This window comes from Pan troglodytes, chromosome X, assembly GCF_028858775.2.
Source record: "Pan troglodytes isolate AG18354 chromosome X, NHGRI_mPanTro3-v2.0_pri, whole genome shotgun sequence".
Taxonomy (NCBI): domain Eukaryota; kingdom Metazoa; phylum Chordata; class Mammalia; order Primates; family Hominidae; genus Pan; species Pan troglodytes.
Window position 1 is genome coordinate 100,920,469 of NC_072421.2, and position 25,260 is coordinate 100,945,728.

General features: G+C 39.2%; 2 protein-coding genes across 4 annotated transcripts; one reads left to right on the top strand and one right to left on the bottom strand.

Moving 5' to 3' along the window:
- Window positions 1–1,370: 1,370 nt before the first annotated feature.
- Window positions 1,371–3,022, bottom strand: BEX2 (brain expressed X-linked 2). Of its 2 annotated transcripts, none has more exons than XM_531318.6 (3): window positions 2,884–3,022; window positions 2,382–2,457; window positions 1,371–2,006 (listed from the first exon to the last, which is right to left on the bottom strand). In XM_531318.6, exon 3 carries the CDS (start codon window positions 1,999–2,001, stop codon window positions 1,615–1,617), a length of 387 nt encoding a protein of 128 aa, XP_531318.2. In that variant the 5' UTR covers window positions 2,002–2,006; window positions 2,382–2,457; window positions 2,884–3,022; the 3' UTR covers window positions 1,371–1,614. The 2 variants fall into 2 exon arrangements, with proteins under 2 accessions (XP_531318.2, XP_001136336.1); XM_001136336.6 differs by having other exon boundaries at window positions 2,920–3,014.
- A 19,245-nt stretch (window positions 3,023–22,267) lies between these two features.
- Window positions 22,268–24,376, top strand: TCEAL7 (transcription elongation factor A like 7). Of its 2 annotated transcripts, none has more exons than XM_009439412.4 (3): window positions 22,268–22,355; window positions 23,027–23,090; window positions 23,427–24,376. In XM_009439412.4, exon 3 carries the CDS (start codon window positions 23,454–23,456, stop codon window positions 23,754–23,756), a length of 303 nt encoding a protein of 100 aa, XP_009437687.1. In that variant the 5' UTR covers window positions 22,268–22,355; window positions 23,027–23,090; window positions 23,427–23,453; the 3' UTR covers window positions 23,757–24,376. The 2 variants fall into 2 exon arrangements, with proteins under 2 accessions (XP_009437687.1, XP_063660930.1); XM_063804860.1 differs by having other exon boundaries at window positions 22,290–22,355; window positions 22,973–23,090.
- Window positions 24,377–25,260: the final 884 nt, after the last annotated feature.

Below are 25,260 nucleotides of genomic sequence, written 5' to 3' on the forward strand. Positions count from 1 at the left end.
TATCTCTTTCACAACTACTCAACTCTGACACTGTAGTACAAAAACAGCCATAGATAACATGTAAATCAATAAGCAGACCATTGTTCCAATAAAAATTTATGGACACCAAAACTTGAATTTCATAGTTTTGGTGTAATATTCTCAAGTTTTTCAACCTTTAAAAAATGTAAAAATCATTCTTATAGGCCAAATAATAGGCAGTGGGCCAGATTTGGCCCATGGGTTGTTTGCCAACCCCTGTTCTGGAATCCTAACTTTAAGTTTATAAGACTGTCTTCATACATAAAATGTGTGTATTTCATCTAATTAGCACAAACTGAGGGGGATTTTATTTCCCTAGTTCTGCTGGGACACTTAACCCCAATTGTCTTCCCGTAGACTTCTCATAAAGATCTCATTTGTGTATCCATTTATTCACTAAGTGATTTCCTGATGTCCAACTCTGTATAGATAACAAAATTCTGTACATTCATGGATTTCAGGTAAATGTGAGCTGGTATGAGGTGGGGCTATCTCAGATTGAAAGTGGGCTATGTTTCCTCACACATCTTATAGTCTGCTATACTGAGGAGGAGGTTTCCTGGGAGAGAACTACCTGTAAGGAAAGATCTAGACAGACAATGTTTTTCCATGAAACAAAGCAGGGAGAGGGGATTTGTCCACTGTTTTGTAGAGTAGAGCAAGGATTCAATCCACTGGAAATTCCAGAGAAATTGGTGGGACTTTCTCACTTTCAGGATTTCTGAACATCTGCATTGGTAGGAGCCAGTGTAGGGAGCAAAACCTAGCAGAGTAATACCCAGGGGAGATGATGAGAATAGAGCACAGCAGCAGAGGAATGAAAGTACCTACTCCTTAGTCCACTGGACTTGTGAATATAGGGAAGACCTCACCTTGGAAATTTCCTCTAATAACAGAAGGGAATATCTAAAGTGTTGGGTCATGCATGTCAGTAAGAACAAGAACTTGGGAGAAAGCTCACAACCTCATTACCTTATCTGGTCCATACAACAAGCCTGGGAGGTGATTGTCTTCATCTTACTGATAAATATTGTGATCTTCAAAGAGATGTGTCTCTTACATTTCTAAAAAGAGAACCCAGAGGCAAGCTAAAATTGAGATTCTGTCACAAGTGTTTAGTAAGTGCTCACATCGCTTTTATAAGGTGGTCACATTGCTTTTTATCAGTAATACGTGTTCCATTTTGAAAAATAAGAAATTATGGGTAAGCAAGAATAAACTCCCTCTTAATTCTACCACAGAGATAAACACTATTTACTATATATATGTGTGTGTATATATATATATATGTATATATATGACTGTTTAGGTGCATGTTTAAGATTTAAAGTAAAAAAGAATGCAGAGAATGCTTTTTAAAACTGTTTTATTAACTTCACAATATATAATGAGCATCTTTCCATGCAATAGGTAAAACTCCCCTGCTGACAGAAACTTACAAACTGGGTCAAAAACAACATTCATTTAGAAGCTGGTAATAGGAGACCCACAAGAAATAGGTAACATCAAAACGTTTACGACAAAGGTACACCACAAATGTGTAAGTTTAGGAAGCAGGGGTCTCCCTATTAACTTCAGGGAAACCATCAGGATTCAGGGCATAAGGCAAAACTCATCGTGATGGTCATGGTGAGGGGGATCAGTACTGACTGCCCGCAGAGTATGACTCAACTGCTTTTCCCTCAGCTTTTCCATCAGCTGTCTCACCTCCTCCCCAATCCTTTCCATATTCTCCTCTCTCATCCTTGCCTGTGGCTCTCCAAGCCTATGCATTATGTCCCATCTATACTGCAGGATGGGCTGCCTAACGCGGAACCGCCTACGGTTTCCTCTAGGCACACAGTATTCACTAACATTCAAAGGTAGGGCCAAGGGCTCCCCTTTATTAGCAACTTGCTCCTTTTCATCTTTTACATCATTTTCCTGGTTGACATTTTCCACGATGAGATTGTTTAACGCTCGTTCCTCTTTGGACTCCATTACTCCTAGGAGACAGAGAGAAAATGGACTCAATTCTTGGTGAACTGATCAGCACCGAGGACAGAGGCCCGACTACCCACCTTTCAAAATTCAGAGCCCTGGATTTCAAAGGCCTTTTTTAAATTTCATTTTTTTTCCACCAGAGAGGCCCCATGTACCCTCGGGGGAGGAGGGGAGCCAGTCTGTGCCCTTCTCTCCCGCAAAGCCCACCATCTTCTCTGCAGATCCATCTCCAGGCCTCTGCAGGCACCAAAATGGAGGACGAAGAAGCGGTGGGGGTGGGGGATTGCGAAGTGTGGGGGTGAAGGCACGGATTGGGGTCTCAGACTGGGCTTTCTTCATGTTCTGACCCCTTCCCCACCACCGTCCCTCGCACCGACCTGGGCCTATCCTTGCAGTCTCCTCCTCCCGATTCTCGACGTGAGGTGCGTCGCCGCAACACTTGGCCCCGCAAACCTGCAGACGGCCGGGGTGGGAAGAGTGGGGGCTGCTGCAGCGGAACGCTAGAGAGGACCCGCCGCCACCCGGCCCCTTCCCCACGCCGGGCCCGGGCCCTCCTAGCCGCTCTCGCCCCCCGCCTCAGCCGCCCAGCCCCCCAAGCTGACCACCATTTTCTGCATCAAGAAGGGCGGAGCAGGGGTGTTGGAAAAGCTTGCGCTGGTGACGGAGGCAGGTGCTTCCGAAAGGTCGTAGCCTCAGGATCGCCGGCTCCCGCGGGGCCGGGCACTCCTCCGCTCACGCAAGGCTCGCGGTCCCGCGGCGGGGCCCCGGGGCTGCATCGTGGACCGGCTGCGTCTCCGCGCGGCTGCCCGGGGATGGGGCATCCGCAGGCCGGGGCTGCTCCCCCACACCAACCCCAGGGACCCCCTCCGGGTCCCTTACCTGCTCCCCCTCCGCTTCCTACTTTCGGGGCCGTACCTGGCCCGCACGTCCTCAGGGCCACCGGGAACAGGTACCACTGCCGAGAAGGGAGCGAGCGACGGCGGCTCTGACGCCACAACGAGGTAAGACTCAGTGTTGGCCGATCACGTGTGGCTGTTGTCATCGCCAGAGGCTCCGCCCCCGTCCCACGCCCCCTCCTGCAGCCCGGAGTCAGGTGGTGCTTTCGGGCCCGCCCCCATCCTCACCGGGAGTCCCTTTTAACATCCCCAGCCTGGGCTCTGCCACTCTTCCTTCTCTGTATATTCTTGAGACTTCCCCTGCTTGCCCAGGAAGGACGGAAGGTATCTTCTCAGGGAGCTGTTGGCCATTCCCACTTCTCTGGGGACTTGCCTCTCTCTGCCCTTGGCTCCCAGGATTCACCTCCTTCTGCCTGTCTACCTCCTTCTGTCCTCCTACCAATATTCTCCGTTTTCTCTCCACTAAAATGAGTGGAAGAGGTGTATCAGGAAAGGAGCACAAGAGAGTAGGCTTTTCTCATTCTTAATACCTTTCTGTATTATTTCTTTTGTATGAAACAAAAAAATAATATACTTCTTTAAAAAGGAAAAAAAGTTATTTTTACTTGAAAGACGGGATTAAAGTTGGGCAAAATATCCCAACCACCTGTCCTGTTAAGTCATTATATAAATATAGACTCTACACGCAGCTGCTTTTTTAGGACTTGGAAAAGGACAGGGCAGCTGATGGCTCCCCTTTTGAGGGGCCCCTGGACACATGAGGCCCTTCTATGAAATGAGCTAGTGAGTTGTAGTGCTACAGAGCCTTGTTGGGTTTTCATAACTAAAAGGAAAAAAAAGGCCTTTTTCACAAATTTCTGGTTCAAATGATAAGTATGTCTTTATTTAAAGATCAAATAATCATGTATTTAGGAAATCCAGAGACATCTACGGTAAACCTACTATAGGAGTAAGAATTGATTTTAAGAAGGTTGCAGCTACAAGATAAATATTACAAACGTACTCATAAATTTATTTGAAAATGCAAAGGACCTAGAATAGACAAATAATTTTTTTAAATATCCTACAAATCTTGAGGGTTACATTATATTATTTCAAGACTTAAGGTGTAATAATAAAGTTAGTGTAGTAGTAAACATAGACCTGTAGATCAATAGAACAGAATAGACTCCAGAAATAGACCCATACGTATGTTGTTAATTAGTTTTTGACAAAGATGTCAAAGTAATTCTATATGGAAAGTATAGTCTTTTAAACAAATGGTGCTGAAATAACAGAATTCTTAAAGGAAAAAAAGGAGCCTTGCCTTTTATTTATACTATACACAAATTAATTCAAAATGGATCCTAGGCCTAAATGTAAAAGCTCAAATTAGAAAACTTCTAGAATAAAACATACAGAAAAACTTTACAATCTTTGAGAAAACAATTCCTTAGGACACAAAAAGAACAGATCACAAAAGAAAAAAATAAGAAATTGGATTTATCCAAATTAAAAACTTCTACCATTTAAAACACATGGTTAAGAAAATGAAGTGAGAAGCTGGGAGTAAATATTCACAGTATTTGTATCTGACAATGGTTTTGAATTCAGAGCATATATAAAGAACTTCGAAAACATAAAATAAGAAGGCAAATAATGCAGTAAAAATGATCAAAAGATCTGAATAAACATTTCACAAAACTACACACACAAATTACCAATGAGCTCATGAAAAGATGCTCAACCTCATTAACTATCAGGGAAATGTAAAATAAAGCCAGGATGAAAAATCACTGCACACCCATTATAATTGCTGAACTTAAAGTCTGACAGTCCCAAGCACTTTTGAAAATACTAAACAGCAGAAACTCTCATTGATTGTTGGTGAGAAGTTCAACCACTCTGAGACTTGGTGGCAGTTTCTTGAAAAGTTAGACTTACCATATTTCCTAGAAATTCCACTTTTCGGAATTTTCCCAACAGAATTTAAAACATATTTTCTCAAAAATATTTGCATAGGAATGTTCATAGAAATTTCCTTTATGATAGCCCCAAAGTTGATAAAAATCTAAATGTCCAACAAGTGAACTGATAAACAAATTGTGATGTATTCATACATTTTAATGCTGCTAAGCAATAAAAAAGTGACAAGCTACTGATACAAACAATAACATGGATGAATCTCAAAAAAATGAAAAAAAATTGTATCTATAAAGATACCAGCCACAATTGAGTGTTTTCTGCATGACTGCATTTATATAAGTTCTAAAACAGGCAAAACTAATCTGTACTGATATAAGTTGAATCAAATCAGTTTTTGCCTGGCTTGAAAGTTGAGGTTTTTGTGATTGCAAAGAGGCATAATGGAACTCTCTCAGCTGAGGAAAACATTCTGTATCTTAATGGGGTAGTGACTCCATTGACAAATACATTTGTTGAAATCATTGAACTATACAGTTAAAAGGTGTGTATCTTATTGTAGGTAAAATACAGCCCAATAAGTTTTGCTAAAAATCAAATATATAGAAATAAATCTAATTAAATACTTTCAAGACCTCTACACTGAAAATTATAAAATAGTTTCAAGAACATTAAAGAATAACTAAGTATAGGGATTACCATGATCATGGATGAAAACACTCAATATTTTAAGGATGTCAATTATACCCAAATTCATCTGTAAATTCAGTGCAATCCATATGAAAATCTCAACAGGTCACTTTTTGTTGATGAGCAGACTCCAAATATGTGTATGAAAATACAAAGAGCCGGGCCTGGTGCGGTGGCTCACGCCTGTAATCCCAGCACTTTGGGAGGCCGAGGTGGGCGGATCACGAGGTCAGGAGATCCAGACCATCCTGGCTAACACGGTGAAACCCTGGCTCTACTAAAAATACAAAAATTAGCTGTGCGCGATGGCAGGCTTCTATAATCCCAGTTATTTGGCAGGCTGAGGCAGGAGAATCGCTTGAACCCGGGCAGCAGAGGTTGCAGTGAGCGGAGATTGCGCCACTGCACTCCAGCCTGGGCGACAGAGTGAGACTCTGTTTAAACTAAAAAGAAAAAGAAAATACAAAGAGTCAAATATAGCTAAGACAGCCTTTTAGGTGAAGAAAGCTCCAAAACGTCCACTACTAGATATCAAAATTTAATACAATTTTATGAGTATGATATTGTCTCGAAGATTAAAATGTGTCTGTGTTTGTGTGTGTGTGTCTATCTTATATGGACCTGTGAAACATACCTACCTATACAGTCACCTAATTTATGATAAAGATGACAGTTCAATGAAGTGGGGGAAAGCATTTTTCTTTTCAAAAGTGGTTTTGAAAAGATTAGTTGGATATCCATATGGGGAAAAGATGTATATTGATTCCACCTTACATAATACATTAAAAACAAAAACGAAAAAAAAAAAAAAAAAAAAAAAACCTCAGTGGATTGCAGACCCAAATGGGAAAGGTAAAAATGTAATCCTAATGTAAAAAAACTCAGGGGATCACCTTCATGACTTTGGAGTAAGCAGTTTTCTTAAACAGGACACAAAAAGCACTAAGCATGAAGGAAAAAGATTATGGATTGCACTTTATTCATATTAAAACAAACAAACAAAAAACTTCTAGGCCTGGCGCGGTGTCTCATGCCTGTAATCCCAGCACTTTGGGAGGCCGAGGCGGGCAGATCACCTGAGGTCAAGAGTTCAACACCAGCCTGGCCAACATGGTGAAACCCTGTCTCTACAAAAATACAAAAAATTTAGACAGGCATGATGGCGGATGCCTGTAATCCCAGCTACCCGGAAGGCTGAGGCAGGATAATCGCTTGAACCCAGAAAGTGGAGGTTGCAATGAGCCGAGCTTGTGCCACTGAACCCCAGCCTGGGCGACAGAGCGAGACTCTGTCTCAAAAAAGAAAAAAAAAATTGTTTATCATACAACACCATTAAAACAATGAGAAAGCAACCTGCAAACTGGGAGAAGATATTTGCAACAAATATATCTAACAAATGACTCATGTCCATAATGCATTATATAAAGAACTCTTAAAAATAAGTAAGAAAAGGAAAGATAATACAATGGAAAAATGGGAAAATATCTTTAAAAACAACACTTCACAAAACAGAACATTTAATACAATAAATGTTCAATAATTTTTGAAAAGTTGTTCAACTTCATTACTTTTTAAGAGAAATGCAAATTACAGCCAAAATGTGATGTCACTGAACACCACCCAGACTGTCTAAAATAATAAAGACAGAAAGCACCAAGTATTTTACAAGAATGTGGTACAACTAGAACTGGTACTACTGATTTGGAAAACTGGCAGAATATAGTCAAAATCAACATATGTATACTCTAAGACTGAACAATTTCGCTCTAGATATCCCTATACTAATAATGTGTTCACTGGTCTACCAAACAGCATTTACACATATATCTGTAATAGCATTTTAAAAATTGCCAACAATTATCAAATACCCAAATATTTTTATCAGGAAAATGTATAAATAAATTATGTATTTACACAGTGGAATATTATTCAACAATGAAAATGTACAGATTGCAACTACAAGCAATATAGATAGGCCTCACAAGCATAATGTTAATATAAAGAAGTCAGAGAGAAGAAAAGAGTATTTAATGTATAACTCCATTTATATGAGTTTAAACACAGGCAAAACTAATTTGTGATGTTAGAATTCTCGGTAGTAGCAGTCTTTAGTAAACACTGGAATGAGGATTTTACAGTGTTGGTAATGTTCTATTTTTCTTTGTTGTTTTGTTTTAAATGCTGGTTCAATGGTTTTACTTTGTGAAACTTCACTGAGCTATAAATTTCTAATTTGGGCACATTTACATATGTATTTATACTTTATTGACTAAATGCAAAACAAATAGATATTCTTCTTGTCATAGTAAATTGTTAAATCTAAAACAATTTTCACACTATAGCTGGGAAGGTAATTTGGTACATTCTTTATAGAAGGCAATTTGACAGTAATTATTCGAAATTTTAGAAATATTCGTACTATTTGACATAGTTATTTCACTATTTACATTCTATTTTACAACAAATATCTAAATGTGTGAAAAGGTTTATGCTTAAAGATATTCATGGTAGTAAAACATATAACAGTAAAACAATGGGAAAAACAAAATATGCCAATATTGATTATTTGGCTTAAATAAGTTATTACATATTCATATCGAGTTCCATAAAAAGATAAAAATATGCTATAAAGGGATATTTAATGATAAAGAAAACTTTTCATTATTTATACTTTAAATAATAGCAAATTAGATTAGAAACAGCATGATCAATGGGATTCTAATATTTATACATACATATGTATAAACATGGAATGTAATAGATAAAATATAATCATTCCTTATTTCTGAATATACTTACATAATAGGATATTAAAACAATTTCTACACATAAAACCACCAGAAACAAAAATATAAGTAAATACAAACTAGGAAAAATGTGCAGAACATATATCATAAATTCATTTTAACCTCATTTTTCCATGTCAGAAAAACGTGATGATCAATTTCTATCACTTCTTTCACAAGTGTACTTACGATACAGGATAAGCTACTATAATGTAGAGGCCCCAAACATACGATGGTTCAAACAAGAGAGAATTTCTTCTCTCAAACAAAAGTGTAGTTTTCTCACACAAAATAGTCCAGAGATAGAAAGGGAGTTTGGGGCCGGGCGCGGTGGCTCACGCCTGTAATCCCAGCACTTTGGCAGGCCGAGGCGGGCAGATCAGGAGGTCAGGAGATCGAGACCAGCTAACATGGTGAAATGCCGTCTCTACTAAAAATACAAAAAATTAGCCGGGCGTGGTGGTGGGCGCCTATAGTTCCAGCTACTCGGGAGTCTGAGGCAGGAGAATGGCGTGAACCCGGGAGGCAGAGCTTGTAGTGAGCCGAGATCGCACCACTGCACTCCAGCCTGGGCGACAGAGCGAGACTCCAAAAAAAAAAAAAAAAAAAAAAAAGAAAGGGAGTTTGGGGCAAGTGGATTTGTCTACTATATGACTATATGAGGTTAGGTGCCTTCTGTTTTGTTGCTCTACCATCTCCTAGAGTGTTGATTTTGTATTTCTTCTGAGTTTTAGAATGCAGGACGGAGGAAAGAGGAAGTAGAAAGCAAACAATTCTCTTTTGTAGAAATGACACAGAAGTTGTACACTCCACATCCACTCACATTCCATTGCAAAGAATTTGGACAAGTAGACATACTTGGTTTCAAAGGATGCTGGGAAATGTTAGTTTCTAGTTGAGTGATCAAGAGTTTTTCTAGGCGAGGTGGCTCAAGCCTGTAATCCCAGTACTTTGGGAGGCTGAGGCCAGGAGTTTGAGACTAGCCTAGGTAACATAGCGGGACGTTGTCTCTACAAAAAATTAGCCAGGTGTAGTGGCGCGCGCCTGTTGACCCAGCTACTAGGGCGACTGGGGTGGGAGAATCGCCTGAGCCTAGGTGGTCGAGGCTGCAGTGAGCCATGAGCATGCCACTGCACCCCAGCCTGGGCGACAGAGGGATATCCTCTCTCAAACAGAAACAAACAAAGCCAAGAGCTCTTCTAAAACTTTAGGGAGCAAAGTCCTATTACCTAAAGGAAGGTGGAATACATTGTCTCTGGGGACAACTAGTGCTCTTGGCTAAAATGAGCGATGCAATAAGGTTACAATCAGCAACCAAACTTTGGCAAAGTTGATAATCTGGAATACATCCACACAAAACTCAATATAGTGTAAAACATAAGGTTTTTCTCTATTTTTATCTAAGAATCAGTATAGTATAAAGCCACCCTGATCAACCATATTCACTATAACTTTGTTGTAGTTAAATTTTATCAGTATCATTGATTATGGATATCTAGGAATGGATTTGTGGGCTCAAGGTAGATGTATATTTTTAATGCATTTGTCTAAGTTCTATACAGAAAGATTGAAAAATTCAGATTTCATGACTTGAAAATAAGCAAGAAAGGCCTTACGAGAGTGCAGAACACAGATTTTCTGACTTCATGTCATAAAATGCTTGCAGTGAACCACTTTCAGACAATAGACATCATCCATAGACACTTCTAAAGAAGGAGAAAGTGGACTTCAATCCACAAGCAGCATGAAACAGGCCAAGGCAACTTGCGCCTGGGTCCCTCCAGTCAGGTCTCCTTCCTTCTTCCCATCCTAATTCTACACCCTGCCCATCCTCTGAGACTCAGGTCAAGTACTTTTCCTCCTTGAGGCTTTTTCTATTTGGGGCCAATCTGGCATTGCCTTCCCCTAGAACCTATTGGCCTGACAGTCAACCCCTCCCTTTAGTCCTTTCTCCATATGGCCCCATATGAAGGGGTATTCAGCCCACCCAGAGAGAGTAGATTTCTCACCAGTGTAGACCCTTGCTCTGAGACCCAGCCCTTTACATCCAAAGTACACAGGGCAGTTCTGGGCATCTGGGGAGCCTCCAAAATAACTATTGACTCATCAGTGAACAAAGGGAAGGAGGTTGAATGAAGAAGATGGGAGAAAACATAGGGACGTATTGAGACAGTCCTCATTCTAAAACTGGATTAATTCCCAGGCTTGGCACTAACCAGCTATGTAACCTTGGATATTTTACTTAAACCTCTCTGAAGGAGAGGCTTGGATATCTTACCTAAAACTCTCTGAAGGAGAGGGGGTGACAATGGAGGGAGAAACACCAGAGAATGGGCTGCCCTAATAGTTCATATGTAAGATGATAAGGGCCTAAACCAGGAGAGTGACAGATTCAGCCATCAGAGTGAAGAAAGACGGACTTGTTGCTTAGGGAAGGGGTAAAAATCAAACAAGGCTCTGAGATTTCAAGACAGAGTGACCAGAAAAATTAATATGACTGGTAGGATTAATTTATATTAAGAGCATTTTGGGTTTTACATTATTTTGGGTTTAATATCCTTTTATTCTCTCGCTCAAAGATGACTGTGAATTAGCAACAAGGGACTGAAAAGTAAAGTTAGCACCCATACACTTGTAGTTACCAAATTGTATCATCCAGACAAAGGCAAACTCTTTGTTGTAGTCAATATTTAAAGCTCTGTACCTTGATATCTCTATGAGTGTGTGTGTCTTAATTAAAAATCTATATATGTACCTATGTATTCATGTATGTATGTATACATATGTATATGTGTGTACATATATAGTTTTAAAATTAAGTCTTTGGTGTTTATAGAAACTGCATTGCAAGAAGTGTGAGGGGGGAACTCATTAGCTGGTTGCTGGAGGCCACCACACTACATTTTCTTAAGCACATTACAACTACAGGCTTTCCTTCGATAGCATTAAACATCAATGGCTGATAAATACTAAAAAGAGCATTTATTTCTTCATGAAAGAAAACAATACAGCTTATTAATCCAAAGAGATCATATCCAAGTCTAATAAAACCCCTGAATATGATTGCCAATTTTTAGGAAAGAGGATCAGGTTGGACTATACCATTAGTAGACAGCAAAATCCAGTATTGTGGGAAACTGTACAAGTCAAATAGCTCAGGTTATTCCACAAATAATTTGTAAGGAAAAGCAAGAGAAGGACAGAAAATCTGTAGATTAATACTTTAAATAACCATACAAAATTTAAAATGAGCAAGACTAAACTCTAAACTGTAGTGTCCAGCTATGCAATGCACACTTGGGAGATAAAACCACAAAGAAACCAAAGAAAGTGATTACTATAAACGTCAAAATAGTAGTTGCTTTTTTGGAAAAGGGAAGAGGTACATGGAAGGGCTTCTAAGGTGGCTGGGAAATTTTCATCTTTTTATCTGAGTGATGATAACAAGAGTGTTCACCTTATACTATTTCACTAACCTACACACTTTTTAACACAATTACTTCCTTATTTTTTATTTTTTAATTTTGTGGGTACATAGTGGGTGTATATATTTATGAGTTATATGAGATATTTCGATGAAGGCATGCAAAATGAAATAATCACATCAGGGAAAATAGGGTATCCATCACCTCAATCATTTATCCTTTGTGTTTCAAACAACCCAATTATATTCTTTTAGTTATTTTAAAATGAACAATCAAATCATTTTTTACTATAGTTTTATTCTTTCTATTTGTCTGTACCCTTTAACTATCCTCCTTTCCCACCCCCCACCCCCAAATACCCTTCCCAGCCTCTGGTAATCATCCTTCTACTCTCTATCTCTATGAGTTCAATTGTTTTAATTTTTAGCTCCCACAAAAGAGAGAGAACATGCAATATTTGACTTTCTGTGCTTGGCTTATTTCACTTAACATAATGACCTCCAGTTCCATCCATGTTGTTGCAAATGAGAGGATTTTATTCTTTTTATGGCTGAATGGTACTCCATTGTGTATACGTACACTTTCTTTATCCACTCATCTGTTGATTGACACTTAGGTTATTTCCAAATCTTGACTATTGGTGAACAGTGCTGCAACAAACATGGGAGTACAGACATCTCTTTGATATACTGATTTCCTTTCTTTTGGGTACATACCCAGCAGAGGAATTGTTGCATTGTATGGTAGCTCAATTTTTAGTTTTTTTGAGGAAACTCCAAAGTGTTCTCCATAGTGGTTGTACTAATTTACATTCCTATCAATGGTGAATGAGGGTTCCCTTTTCTCCACATCCTTGCTACCATTTGGTATTGCCTGTCTTTTGGATGAAAGCCATTTTAGCTGGGGTCAGATTGTATCTCATTGTACTTTCGATTTGCATTTCTCTGATGATCAATGATGTTGAGCACCTTTCAATACACCTGTTTGCTATTTGTATGTCTTCTTTTGAGAAATGTCTATTTAAATCTTTTGCCCATTTTTAAATCAGATTATTAGATTTTTTTCCTTTAGAGTTCTTTGAGCTCCTTATGTAGTCTGGTTATTAATCCCTTGTCAGATGGATAATTTGCAAATATTTTCTCCCATTCAGTGGGTTGTCTCTTCACTTTGTTGATTGTTTCCTTTGCTGTGCAGAAGCTTTTTAATTTGATATGATCCCATTTGTCCATTTTTCCTTTGGCTGTCTGTGCTTGTGGGGTATTACTCAAGAAATCTTTGCCCAGACCAATGTCCTGGAGAGTTTTCCAGAGGTTTTCACAACGAAGTTTCATAATTTGAGGTCTTAGATTTAAGTTTTTAATCCATTTTTATTTGATTTTTATATATGGTGAGAGATAGGAGTCTAGTTTAATTCTTCTACAGATGGATATCCAGTTTTCCTAGAACCATTTATTGAACAGATCATCTTTGCCCCAGTGTAAGCTCTTGGGACCTTTGTCAAAAATGAGTTCACTGTAGGTCTGTGGATTTGTTTTTGGGTTCTCTCTTCTATTTCATTCATCTATGTGTCAGTTTTTATGCCAGTACCACGCTGTTTTGGCTAGTATAGCTCTGTAGTAAAGTTTGAAGTCAGGTAATGTGATTCCTCGTGTTTTGTTCTTTTTGCTCAGGATATGGTTGGCTATTCGGGGTCTTTTGTGGTTCCATATAAATTTTAGGATTGTTATTTCTATTTATGTGAAGAATGTCACTGGTATTTTGGTAAGGATTGCATTGAATCTGTAGATTGCTTTGGGTAATACGGACATTTTAACAATATTGAATTTTTGGTGTCCTCTTCAATTTCTTTCATCAGTGTTTTATAGTTTTCATTATAGAGATGTTTTACTCCTTTGGTTAAGTTTATTCCTAGGCATTTTATTTTATGTGTGGCTCTTATAAATGGGTTTTTTTTTTGTATTTTTTTCAGATTGTTTCCTGTTGGCATACAGAAATGCTACAGATTTTTGTGTGTTGATTTTTTATCCTGCAACTTTACTGAGTTTGTTTATCAGCTCTAATAGTTTTCTTGTGGAGTCTTCAGGTTTTTCCAAATATAAGATCATATCATCTGCAAACAAGGATAACCTGACTTCTTCCTTTGCAATTTGGATGCCCTTTATTTGTTTCTCTTGTCCGATCGCTGTAGCTAGAACTTCCAGTACTATGTTGAATAACAGTGGTGAAAGTGGACATGGCATCCTTGTCTTGTTCCAGTTCTTACAGGAAAGGCTTTCAGTTTTTCCCCATTCAGTAGGATACTAGCTGTAGGTCTGTTGTATATGGCTTTTATTATGTTGAGGTGTGCTCCTTCTATACCCAGTTTTTTGTAGGGCTTTTAACATGAAGGGATGTTTAATTTTATTAAATGCTTTTTCAACATCAATTGAAATGATCACATGGTTTTTGTGTTTCATTCTGTTAATATGATGTTTCATAATGATTGATTTGTGTATGTCGAACCATTTTTGCACCCCTGGGATAAATCCCACTTGGACATGATGAATGGATCTTTTTAATGTATCGTTGAATATGGTTTGCTAGTATTTTGTTAAAGTTTATTTGTATCAATATTCATCAAAGATATTGGCTTGTAGTTTTCTTTTTTTTTTTCTGATGTGTCTTTTGTCTGGTTTTGATACCAAGGTAACACTGACTTTGTAGAATGAGTTTGGAAGTAGTCCCCCCTCTACTTTTGGAATAGTTTCCGTAGGATTTGTATGATGAGGTTTCACCATTATTGGCCAGGCTGGTCTTGAACTCCTGACCTCAAGTGATCTGCCTGCCTCAGCCTCCCAAAGTGCTGGGATTACAGGCGTGAGCAACCACGCCCGGCCCTCCTGCTTGGATTTTGATTGTGATTGCATTTAATCTGAAGATCACTTGGGAAAGGAGAACTGACATCTTAACAATATGGTATTAAGTCTCCTCAAAAAATCCATAAATAATGACATATTTCTATATTCATTTGTTTTATTCTATTTACTTTGGGTTTAATATCCTTTTATTCTCTAGCTTTTGTACATAAAAATTTAGATAATCGATGTTAGACCTCTCTTTTTTCTAATATAAGCATTTAAAATTACAAATTTCTCCCTAAACACCATTTTAACAGCATCTCCAAAATTTGATATGCTGTCGTTGAGTTTGAAATATTTCTATTTTGCCTGTAATTTATTTATTTAACCTATGGGTTATTTACAATATTTGTGGCTTTTTCTAGATATTTAATGTTTCTGTTTTTTAATTAAGTACATTTTTGGTATTCAGAGAACATACTCTGTAAGTCCTATTCAAGTGAGTCCAGATAGCATGAAAGCGCACTCTGGTTACAGAGGAAAAAAGCTTTCATGATTAACTTGAATTTAAAACGTTAAGCTAACAAAATAAGTTATCTTTTCCTATTTGTTCCTTTGAAGTGGTAAGCCCTACTATTGGCTGAAACATTATTCTGGATGTTTCTGTGAGGGTGTTTTCTGGATGAGATTAACATTTAAATTTGTGGACTTTGAGTAAAGCAGATTGCTCTGTATAATGTGCGCAGGCCTCATCCAATCAGCTGAAGGCCTTAATAGAACTAAAGACTGACCTCTCCTGAGCAAGAGGGGATTCTGCTGGCAAACAGCCTTCAGACTGGCACTGCAACATCAACACTCCTTGGGTCTGCAGCCTGCCTGCCTACCCTGCAGATTTTGGGCTTGTCAGTCTCCATAATTGCATGAATCTATTCCATGAGCCTATGCACACACACACACCCTATTGGTTTTATTTCTCTGCAGAACCTTGACTAATTCAGACATCTAGTTGTGAAAACCATAGACAAGAGAGCCCCTCTGCCCCCTTCCCCTAATACTCCAAATGGCTTCAGTGGCCACCTTTTAAAAATATTTGTTTTAAATATTCATATTTTAAAAATTGTAAACATTGCATTTCAAATTGTGTCAGTATCCTGCACACTTTGAGTTACCCATGGGTACTAACTCACTCAGCATCTATTTTCTTACATAGTTGATAATCACCAGGAGCTGCTAAGAAGCCCAGGTATAAATCCCACAGGAACTGGTTAATAACTGAGCCAAATGGGCATGGAGGAGACAACACAGGCAGATGATCTGTTGTGTAACCATAGACAAGCATCAGATTTCTCATGTGTTAAATGTAGAAAAGAATCTTTACCTTATAGGCTGATGAGGGGTTACATGGGATAGTGCACTGGCTTACGCACCTAGCCTATGCTTGGCACATAGCAGAAAACCACCAAAGCTGAGGTTTTTCAGAGGTCTCTAGAGGGCAAATACCATGTCCTCATGGGTATCCTTCCCACCTACCCATCCACTCAAAACTGACACAGATCAGTGGACATACAATCAATTATTGTGATCGCCTTTCATTGAGTTCCATAGGTGTAAGGACCTATCATTTGTCAAATTTCATTACCCAGGGATAAACATGTTTGACAGGGTAGTACATATTTTTATGTATCTGGTATTATTTTCATATTCTTTTATATTCTTTTTACCATGAACAATGTATCTTGGCAATATTTTACATTAGACATGTTAGATATACCTGATCTTTTTAAATGGCTACATAATATTCTATTATATGGTTAACTACATTTTATTGGCTATAGATGAACATTTTGGTTGTTTTTAGTTTTTCTTTTTCCTTTTTTAAAGTAACTTGCTTTTCACCAACAAAGCTCATGCAAAGATCAGGTACTCAATATATTTTTGCCACCTTATACCACTGTATTTTAGGATCTTCCCTATTAGTTCCTTAGGTAAATCCTTAGATGTGCTAGATTTGCTTTCAGAATTATAACATCATTTTCTACCCCCAATAACAGTATAGAGAACTTCCTATTCATCCACACCCACATAAAACTTGTATTTTCATATTCATACATTCTAATTTTTCAATACATTTTCTTGCCTTATCAGTAAGTTAATCTTTCTTTTATTATTTATTCTTAGCTTATTATTGTTTCAAATTTTTAACATCTAAATGTTTAATTCATTCAGATGTCTTTTTAGGATCGGGAAAATTTATATTATCCTAAAGTATTAACCAATTATCTCGACAGCATGTCTTTACTGCTAAATTGTGAGCTGTAACACATCTATTAAAAAATGCAGTAATCATAAATAAATAATTATAAAACAAACATCCAGGTAACATATAACCAAACTCAGGTCAAGAAATAGAACTTTGCAAGCACCTGTAACCCATCAGGTGATTTTTTTTACTAATTACAAAATACTACCTTCTTCCCAGAGGTAACCATTATCCTAACTTTTACAGTCATTATTTCCTTGTTGTTCTTTAGAGTTTTACCACCTATAAATGCCCTTCCAACCATTTATTTTTGCCTGCAGTTTAACTTTAAGTAAATTTAATCATACTGCTTTTATTTATTTAGTCTTTATACTACTCAAATTATGTGAGTTATGCCCATCCATGTTTTTATGTATAGATCTAGTTCATTCTCATTGCCATTTACTGTATCATTTCATGAATATAACATATTTATTCATTCTCATCTTTATGGATATTATTTTCAAATTTTTGGTTATTTACAAATAATGTTTCCATTAACATTCATATACATCTCTAATGGGTATTTATTAGAAGTTGGATTGCTGGGTTATAGGTATCCATATCTTCACTTTTAATAGATAATGCCAAAATGCTTTCCAAAGTGATTGCATCATTTATACTCCCAACAGAACATTTTTTTCTGGATACTAGTTTTTTGTCAGTTATATCTGAAATATATTCAAAAGTAGTTTAGAAAAATAAAACAAAACCTGACTGTATCCACCTTTATGCTGTAACAATTTTCAATTTATGGTCAACCTGTTTTTATTCCCACCCACTTCTTTCCTACCATATTATTTCAAAGCAAATTCCAGATAGCATATATTTTCATCTGTTGATGTATCAGTATGTATATCTAAAAGATAAGCCCTTTTTAAATTTAGCCACAATATCATTATTACACCTAAAAATAACTCCTTAATATCAAATATCTATTCAGTGTTCAAATTTTCACTTGTTCCATAAATTATCATGGTTTCTTTTGTTACATTTGTTTCAGTTAGGATCTAACACACATTACCCTTGCTTGATATGTCTCTTAATTCTCTTTTAATCCAAAGGTTTCCCATTCATTTTTATAAAATATGCTTTTATTGTGGTAAAATATACACAACTTAAAATTTACCATTTTAACCATGTTTAAGTGTATGGTTCAATGGCATTAAGTACACTCAAATTGTTGTGCAACCATCACTACTGTTCATCTCCAGAACTTTTTCATCTTCCCAAACTGAAACTTTGTGCCCGTTAAATAGTAACTCCCCATTTTTTTGCTTCCCCTAGCCTCTGGCAACTGCTGTTCTACTTTCTGTCTCTATGAATTTGACTACTCTAGGTACCTCATATAAGTGGAAACGTAAAATATCAATCCTTTTCTGCCTGGCTTATTTCACGTAACATAATGTCTTCAAGGTTTGTCGATGTTGTAGCATGTATCAGAATTTGCTTTCTTTTTAAGGCTGTATAATATCCCATTGTATGTATATACCATGCTTTATTTATTCATTCATCTGTCCATGGACATTTCTTGCTCTGAAATCTACTGTGCTGATATTAATCTAACCATTCCATCTTTCTTATGATTTGTGTTTCCATACTATTTCTTTTTTCATTCTTTTACTATTAACCAATGTGTGTCTGTAAATGTGTTTCTGCATAAAACCAAATACCACACATTCTTGCTTATAAGTAGGAGCTAAACATTGAATACATATGAACACAAAGAAAGGAACAACAGACACCAGGGCCTACTTGAGGGTGGAGGGTGGCAGGAGAGTGAGGATAGAAAAAACTACCTATTGGGTACTATGCTTATTAACCTGGGCGACAAAACAATCTATACACCAAACCCCCATGACATGCAATTTACCTATATAAAAAGCCTGTATGTGGCTGGGTGCGGTGGCTCACGCCTGTAATCCCAGCACTTTGGGAGGCCGAGGCGGGCGGATCATGAGGTCAAGAGATAGAGACCATCCTGGCTAACACGGTGAAGCCCCGTCTCTACTAAAAATACAAAAAATTAGCTGGGCGTGGTGGCGGGAGCCTGTAGTCCCAGCTACTCGAGGGGCTGAGGCAGGAGAATGGCGTGAACCCGGGAGGCGGAGCTTGCAGTGAGCTGAGATCGTGCCACTGCACTCCAGCCTGGGCAACAGAGCGAGACTCCGTCTCAAAACAAAAAACAAAAAACAAACAAACAAAAAAACCTGTATGTGTACTCATGAACCTAAAATAAAAGTTAAAAAAAGAAAAGAAAAGCCTGTTTCTTATAAAAAGCAAACAAGTGGTTTGGCATTTTTACCCAATCTGTCAATCTCTCTGTTTTAGTCAGTGTTCCTCAGAAAGACAGAACTGGTAGAATACATAAAGAAATATATGAAAAGGGATTTATTAGGGGAATTGGCTCACTTAATTATGGAGGCTGAGAAGTCCTACAATAGTCTGTCTGCAAACCAGAGAGTGAGGAAGGCTGATAGTGTGGCTCAATCCAATTCCAAAGACCTCAGAACCATGGAATCCAATGGTGTAATTATCAGTCTGAGGCCAAAGGTCTGAGAGCCCCAGGTTGGGTGTATGGTGAGGGTTGTGGGGGGTGGCTGCTGGTGTAGTTCCTGGAGTTCAAAGGCCAGAGAACCTGGAGTTATGATGTCCACGGGCAGCAGAAGAAGATTTTCCTAACTCCAGTAGAGAAATGGTGAAAATTCACCTTTCCTCCACCTTTTTGTTCCATTGGTCCTTCAGCCGGTTAGATGGTGCCCACTCACATTGAGGCTGCCCTCTTCCCCCACTCAATCCACCAATTCACATGTAAATCTCCTCTGGAAATACCCTCACAGACACACCTGAGGAAGCCCAATCATTTTAATCAAAAGCAAAATCACCTAGGTTTCCCTTTGAGCAGAAGAGAGACTGGCTCAGTGCCCACTGAAGCACTGAGAATAAATAATGCTTTAACAGCTATCTGAGTAACCCTTAATCTAGTCAAGCTGACACCCAAAGTCAACCACTACACTCTTCTTTTTCAGCGGGCATGCTTAGGCAATTAATGTTTGATGTAATGATTAATACAATTGGATTTAAAACTAGTATTTTGCTATTTGCTTGCAGATGTCCCATCTTATTATTGTTCCTTTTTACCCTTTTTTCATGCCTTATTAAAAATTAATTGAGCTGTGAGGAGCTAGATGTCAGCAAAATGGCAGAACAGGACTTTCCTGCACTCATCCTCCCACAGAAACATAATCTGAACAACTATCTGGGCACAAAAATAATTTCGCAAGAGCTAAGGAAACCAGTTGGCAGATTACAGCACCTGGGTATAGAACAGAAATAAGAAAAAAACACATTGAAAAGGATAGGAAGGAAAGTTTTACATTACCCACATCACCCCTTCCTGAACCCCAGGCTGCACAGCTTGGAGGTACCATCCACTTGGGGGAAGGAGAAGGAAGTGAACACCAGACTTTTTCTTGGATCCCAACACTAGGCCCATCCCAGTAATACCCAGCACTGGACACGCCCCCATGGTCCCAGACTCTAGGCCAGTACCTGCAGACTGAGCCTCCAGGCCTGCTTTAGCACTAGTCTGGATCCCACAGCCCCAGGCTCCAGGCCTGCTCTAAAAACTCAGTGTCTAGGCCTGCCCCACTGCCAAACTGACCCCCTGGGCTGCAGGCTTCAGCCTCACCCGCCTCCCCCATCCCTGGTGCCAGACCTGCCCCCACATATTTAGGCTTCAGGCCTGCCCTTGGTACTTGTCAGTCATGTATTAAATGTTTTACACATATTAAATATGTAATTTAGTCCTGAAAACTCTGTGAGATACTTCAAACTATTAGCCTCATTTTATAGACGAAGCACAGAGAAGTTGCAGTATCCAAGTTTTACATTCAAGTTTATACAAAAGCTAAGTAAGTACAATTAATTCAAACTAGGATTTGTCCAATGCCATTCTTCTTACTAATATGCAAAGTCTTCAACACCCGAATCCTTCAGCCATTTTAGAACTCTGAGTCTAACCATCTGCATGAAAAGCTGTTCACAGAGGATTCAGGAATTTTTCTCCCCACAAACAAATTTTTTGCCTCTATCACAACTAATCATTCCTTAATAACTGTGACAATGATGCTCTACTGTTTTTAAGACTTTTTTCTGACCACTGAACTTTTTTCTGGAGTCATTTATATCAAACTGATTAGTGGTAACTTTATATTCATAATGAGCTGCAATCTTCCTAAAAACAACTTATGAGAAGTTTACACATCTCCCTTTCTATTGCATATATTTCAAGCTAACAAATCAAGAGCAAATCTACTTAGACAAGTACCCAAATCCTTAGCAACAAAAAGTTTAGTGTGTTGGGTGGCTAAATGTGACTAATTTTTGTTAGTAATACAAGTAGCTTTCAATACATCAGTATGGCTAAATAAGGTCATGGAAAACATAAATAGGATGGAGATGTCTAGGGAAAATGAAAAACTATTCTTTTCTGAATGAGAGTGTTGAAAAAAGTTGGGATATTAGGGGTACAGTATTGAAGAAAAAAGGGTTATGTGTATGGTATAAACTGGAAGAAAGAGGGCATGATACTGAGCTCAAACTAGTTAAAATTTGTGACTTACAGTTGTGATCTGGAAATCTAAGGGCAAGGTGCTGTAGGATTATGGTCTCAGTGACTCACCTAATGGAAGGACCTCACATGCCCAGGAGCCCCTCAAAAGAGTAGGTTCCAACTGACCTGTACATCTTAAACTTCAAAAAATATGTCTGCCTAAAGGGTCTATATTTATATTATGACTTCAGCAGCAGAAACAGGTGGCTGGCCTTTTTATCCTCCTATCTGGAATCTTTTTCCAAATGTACATATCTTTATCATATTTCTGATTATTAAAAGTATATAATAAGTTTATGGAAAAATTGGAAAAGAATAAGAAATTATCAAAACAAAAGTAAGAAGCACAATCCAAATCATTACCTCCTTTCCTAATTCACCCCATTCCCTCCAATCTGGTTTCAAGGATTGGACTCCAAGGGAAATGATGGCTATTAGTGGCTGAGAGGAGATTGGATGGAGGAGACTGCCACTTTTCTTTTCTTGTAGCTTAGAAAAGGATAAGTAATCCTCCCTCTCAGCACAACCACAAAAAAAGTAACAATGGTTAATATAACTTTGGGAAAATGCAGCCCCTCCCTGGTAATCAGAGAAAGGCAAATTCTGACCACAGGGAGAAGGCGCCACTTTTGACCTCTGGAATTAGCAAAGACGAAAATGAGTGACAGGGCCTGGTGTGGTGTGGGGTGGGAGGTTGGTAAGCCGGTCCACTTCTGCAGCGCTGCTGGTGGGAGGGGAAAGTGGGGACCAGAGATGGGGGATGACATAATCCTCACGTGATCAGGAGCTGACGTGAACCGAAGTCCTTATATTCCCGGGCTTCTTTCTCCTCTGGGTACCAGCTCCTTACTGCCCTGCAGACAAGCGTGCCGTGCGTGCTTGTGGCCAAGGGAAGGAAGAGGTAAATTCCTTAAATCCCAGCAGGTTGGAGTGAAGGAACCACTGGACCCCCGGGTCAGTAGTATGTGAATCTAATGACTGGAATAGGTCCAGACTTGCTTTCCCAAAACCGCTGCAAAATCGTCGGAGATAATTGTATCTTTTGCAGGGGGAAGCAAGGGGGTAGGTCGAAATCTTTTGAGAGACACCTAGAGATTTAGTGATAGCTTTGAAATAATCGGCTTCTCTCACCCTGGCATGCTTTCTTTTTATCCTTCTCCTCATCTTTCTCCAATTTTGTTAAGAGAAAATTTTAGGCCTGGGGTATGTCTTGGTGTGTGGAGAAAGGCTGAAATCCCGGGATGGAGACAACAGAAATTTAGAGATCATTTGAAAATAGTTCACCTCACTCAATGCCGGCCTGTGGTGGTGGGGTGGGGCGCGGGACGGGGCGAAGGAGGGAGACGCGGGCCTTGCAAGGCCCAGGCCTGAGGGTGAGGAGTGGGGAGTGGAAACGGAAATCCTGAAGGAAAGGATATAGACAGGAAGGAGGGGCCAGGAGGTAGAAATCCGGGGGGCGATGACGGTGATAATGAGAATCCCAGGTTCAAAATAATAACGTCTGTCTTGTCTCTGGAGCTGGTTGATCCACAGATAGCTCCTTCCTCCCCGCCCCTTCCTTTTTGTTTGCAGGTCCCAGAATCTGTGTTCACAGACATCTGGGGGAAGAAAAGGAGCAGGAAACTACCCCGCACAGGTCAGTATGAGAGAGGCACTTAGACTGAGATCTCTGAGGATAGGAGTCAGGAAGGGGCAAAAGCTAGGCGAAATTTGCGGCTTCGCAGTCCATCTCCTTTTCTGCTCCGCCTCTCCTGCCTATTGGAGAGGCCATTAGCTTTGTCTGCTGGGGAAACGGTGGGTTCCTGAGGTGGGAGGGGAGAAAAGGGGGAGATGAGAGGGTGGAGGGAACTGCCGCAGACTTATGAAGTCTGGACCTGTGGGGCAGAGATGGGAAAGTATCTTGCCTCAGAGAGAAACTGACAATCGTGATTCAAAAGTAATGAAGCAATTTGTCTTTACATTTTCTCCCTAGAGTTAAGCAGGAAACAACAACAACATCATGCAAAAACCCTGCAAAGAAAACGAAGGAAAGCCAAAGTGCAGCGTGCCAAAGAGGGAGGAAAAACGCCCGTATGGAGAATTTGAACGCCAGCAAACAGAAGGGAATTTTAGACAGAGGCTGCTTCAGTCTCTCGAAGAATTTAAAGAGGACATAGACTATAGGCATTTTAAAGATGAAGAAATGACAAGGGAGGGAGATGAGATGGAAAGGTGTTTGGAAGAGATAAGGGGTCTGAGAAAGAAATTTAGGGCTCTGCATTCTAACCATAGGCATTCTCGGGACCGTCCTTATCCCATTTAATTAATTTCTCTGACAATTCAGTTATTTTCTGTTATTAATGTTGCCACTGCTTTCTGTTTGTCTGCACTTTCTTGATAAATATTTGCTATCGTTTTACTCCAGTCATTCGATGTTGCTGAGATTTACATATGACTCTTGTCAACATCTCATCTTTTGACCCAATCTTATTCATTTAATAAGAGGTCTCATTCATTTGCATGGAAAAATGCTCATTGTATATTGCAAAGTGAAAATAACGAGTTGCAAAACAGTGTATACATATATGTGTGTATATATGTACACTTTATTTGTACATTTCTATGTGACATAATGCAAAGGAAAGTGTCTGACTTTATTATACACCAAAGGTTAACAGTGAATCTCTGTGTGATCTCTTTTTTTTTCTTTTTGCCTATCTGCATCTTCTCACTTGCCAAAAAATGAATATATGTTTATGTGTGTATATTACTTGTGTCACAAAAAACCCTAAAGTAGACAGTAAAAGAACTTGTCAATCGCCTTTGGAAGGCAATGAAACACTTAATAAACTCTCAATAACAGAAGCGTAAAAATGAAATGTAAACCTCCAATTACCTCTGGATCTCTTAGCCAGAGTAATAAACTGGTAATTATTACAGATACACACGTTTAAGACTCAGTCTTTTCATAGGGAAAATATTTGCCTCACAGGGCTGCTGTGGGAAGGAAATGAGGCAGTAACCAGCTGTGCTCAGTGGGATCTTGTTCCCCACTGTGCATACAGAATCCCAACCCACTATAGAATACACCAATAACTTCAGAGAGGGCCTGGCATGATTCAACTTGTACTCCGGAACAAGTCCAGTAGGCAGAGGTGGGGGCTTCCCTATCAGTCCTCTGTTATTGAGCCCTGTCTCCTCCCCTGGGTCCTGCCACACCTGCCCAACACTGCTGCCTCTTCTGCTGGGCCCTGTGCTCTCTGCTGGCCCCACTGCTGCTGATGCACTGCAGTCATTCAGGGCCAAAACCCAACCGAATTCCCTGGAGTCGTCAGTGGGTTGAACTCTGACTCTTGTCGTCTAAAGCTTCCTGCGCTTTATAGTGACATTTAACACAGGTGGGACTTCTCTAGGGTTGCTTGGGCCACAATGTCTTTCAGAGCCCTTAGTAAAACAGCCCCATCTGTTTTCAATCACAAGACCCTTCCTCTCCATAGGAGTCAGATGTGATGAGTCCACTTGGGATTTGGACTAGGGTATAAATTTAAGTCAAAGGCATCATGCTGTATTCAGAGTTGCTGCTCTAAGTCTAAGGAATGAGGCTTTGTCCTCTTGTGAGATAATCTCTTCCTGAAGGCTCCTGGCAGGCCTGACTTAGTGTATTCAGAATAGTCTCGGGAGATGTGTAAATTGCACAATGTGATATAGGAAACAAATCTAAAACCAAATCCCTGCTTTTCATTTTTTCTCCCTGGAAACATGCAAAAATGCTTCATAAGACTAAGATGTGTGTGTGTGTGTGTGTGTGTGTATACATGCACGTAAAT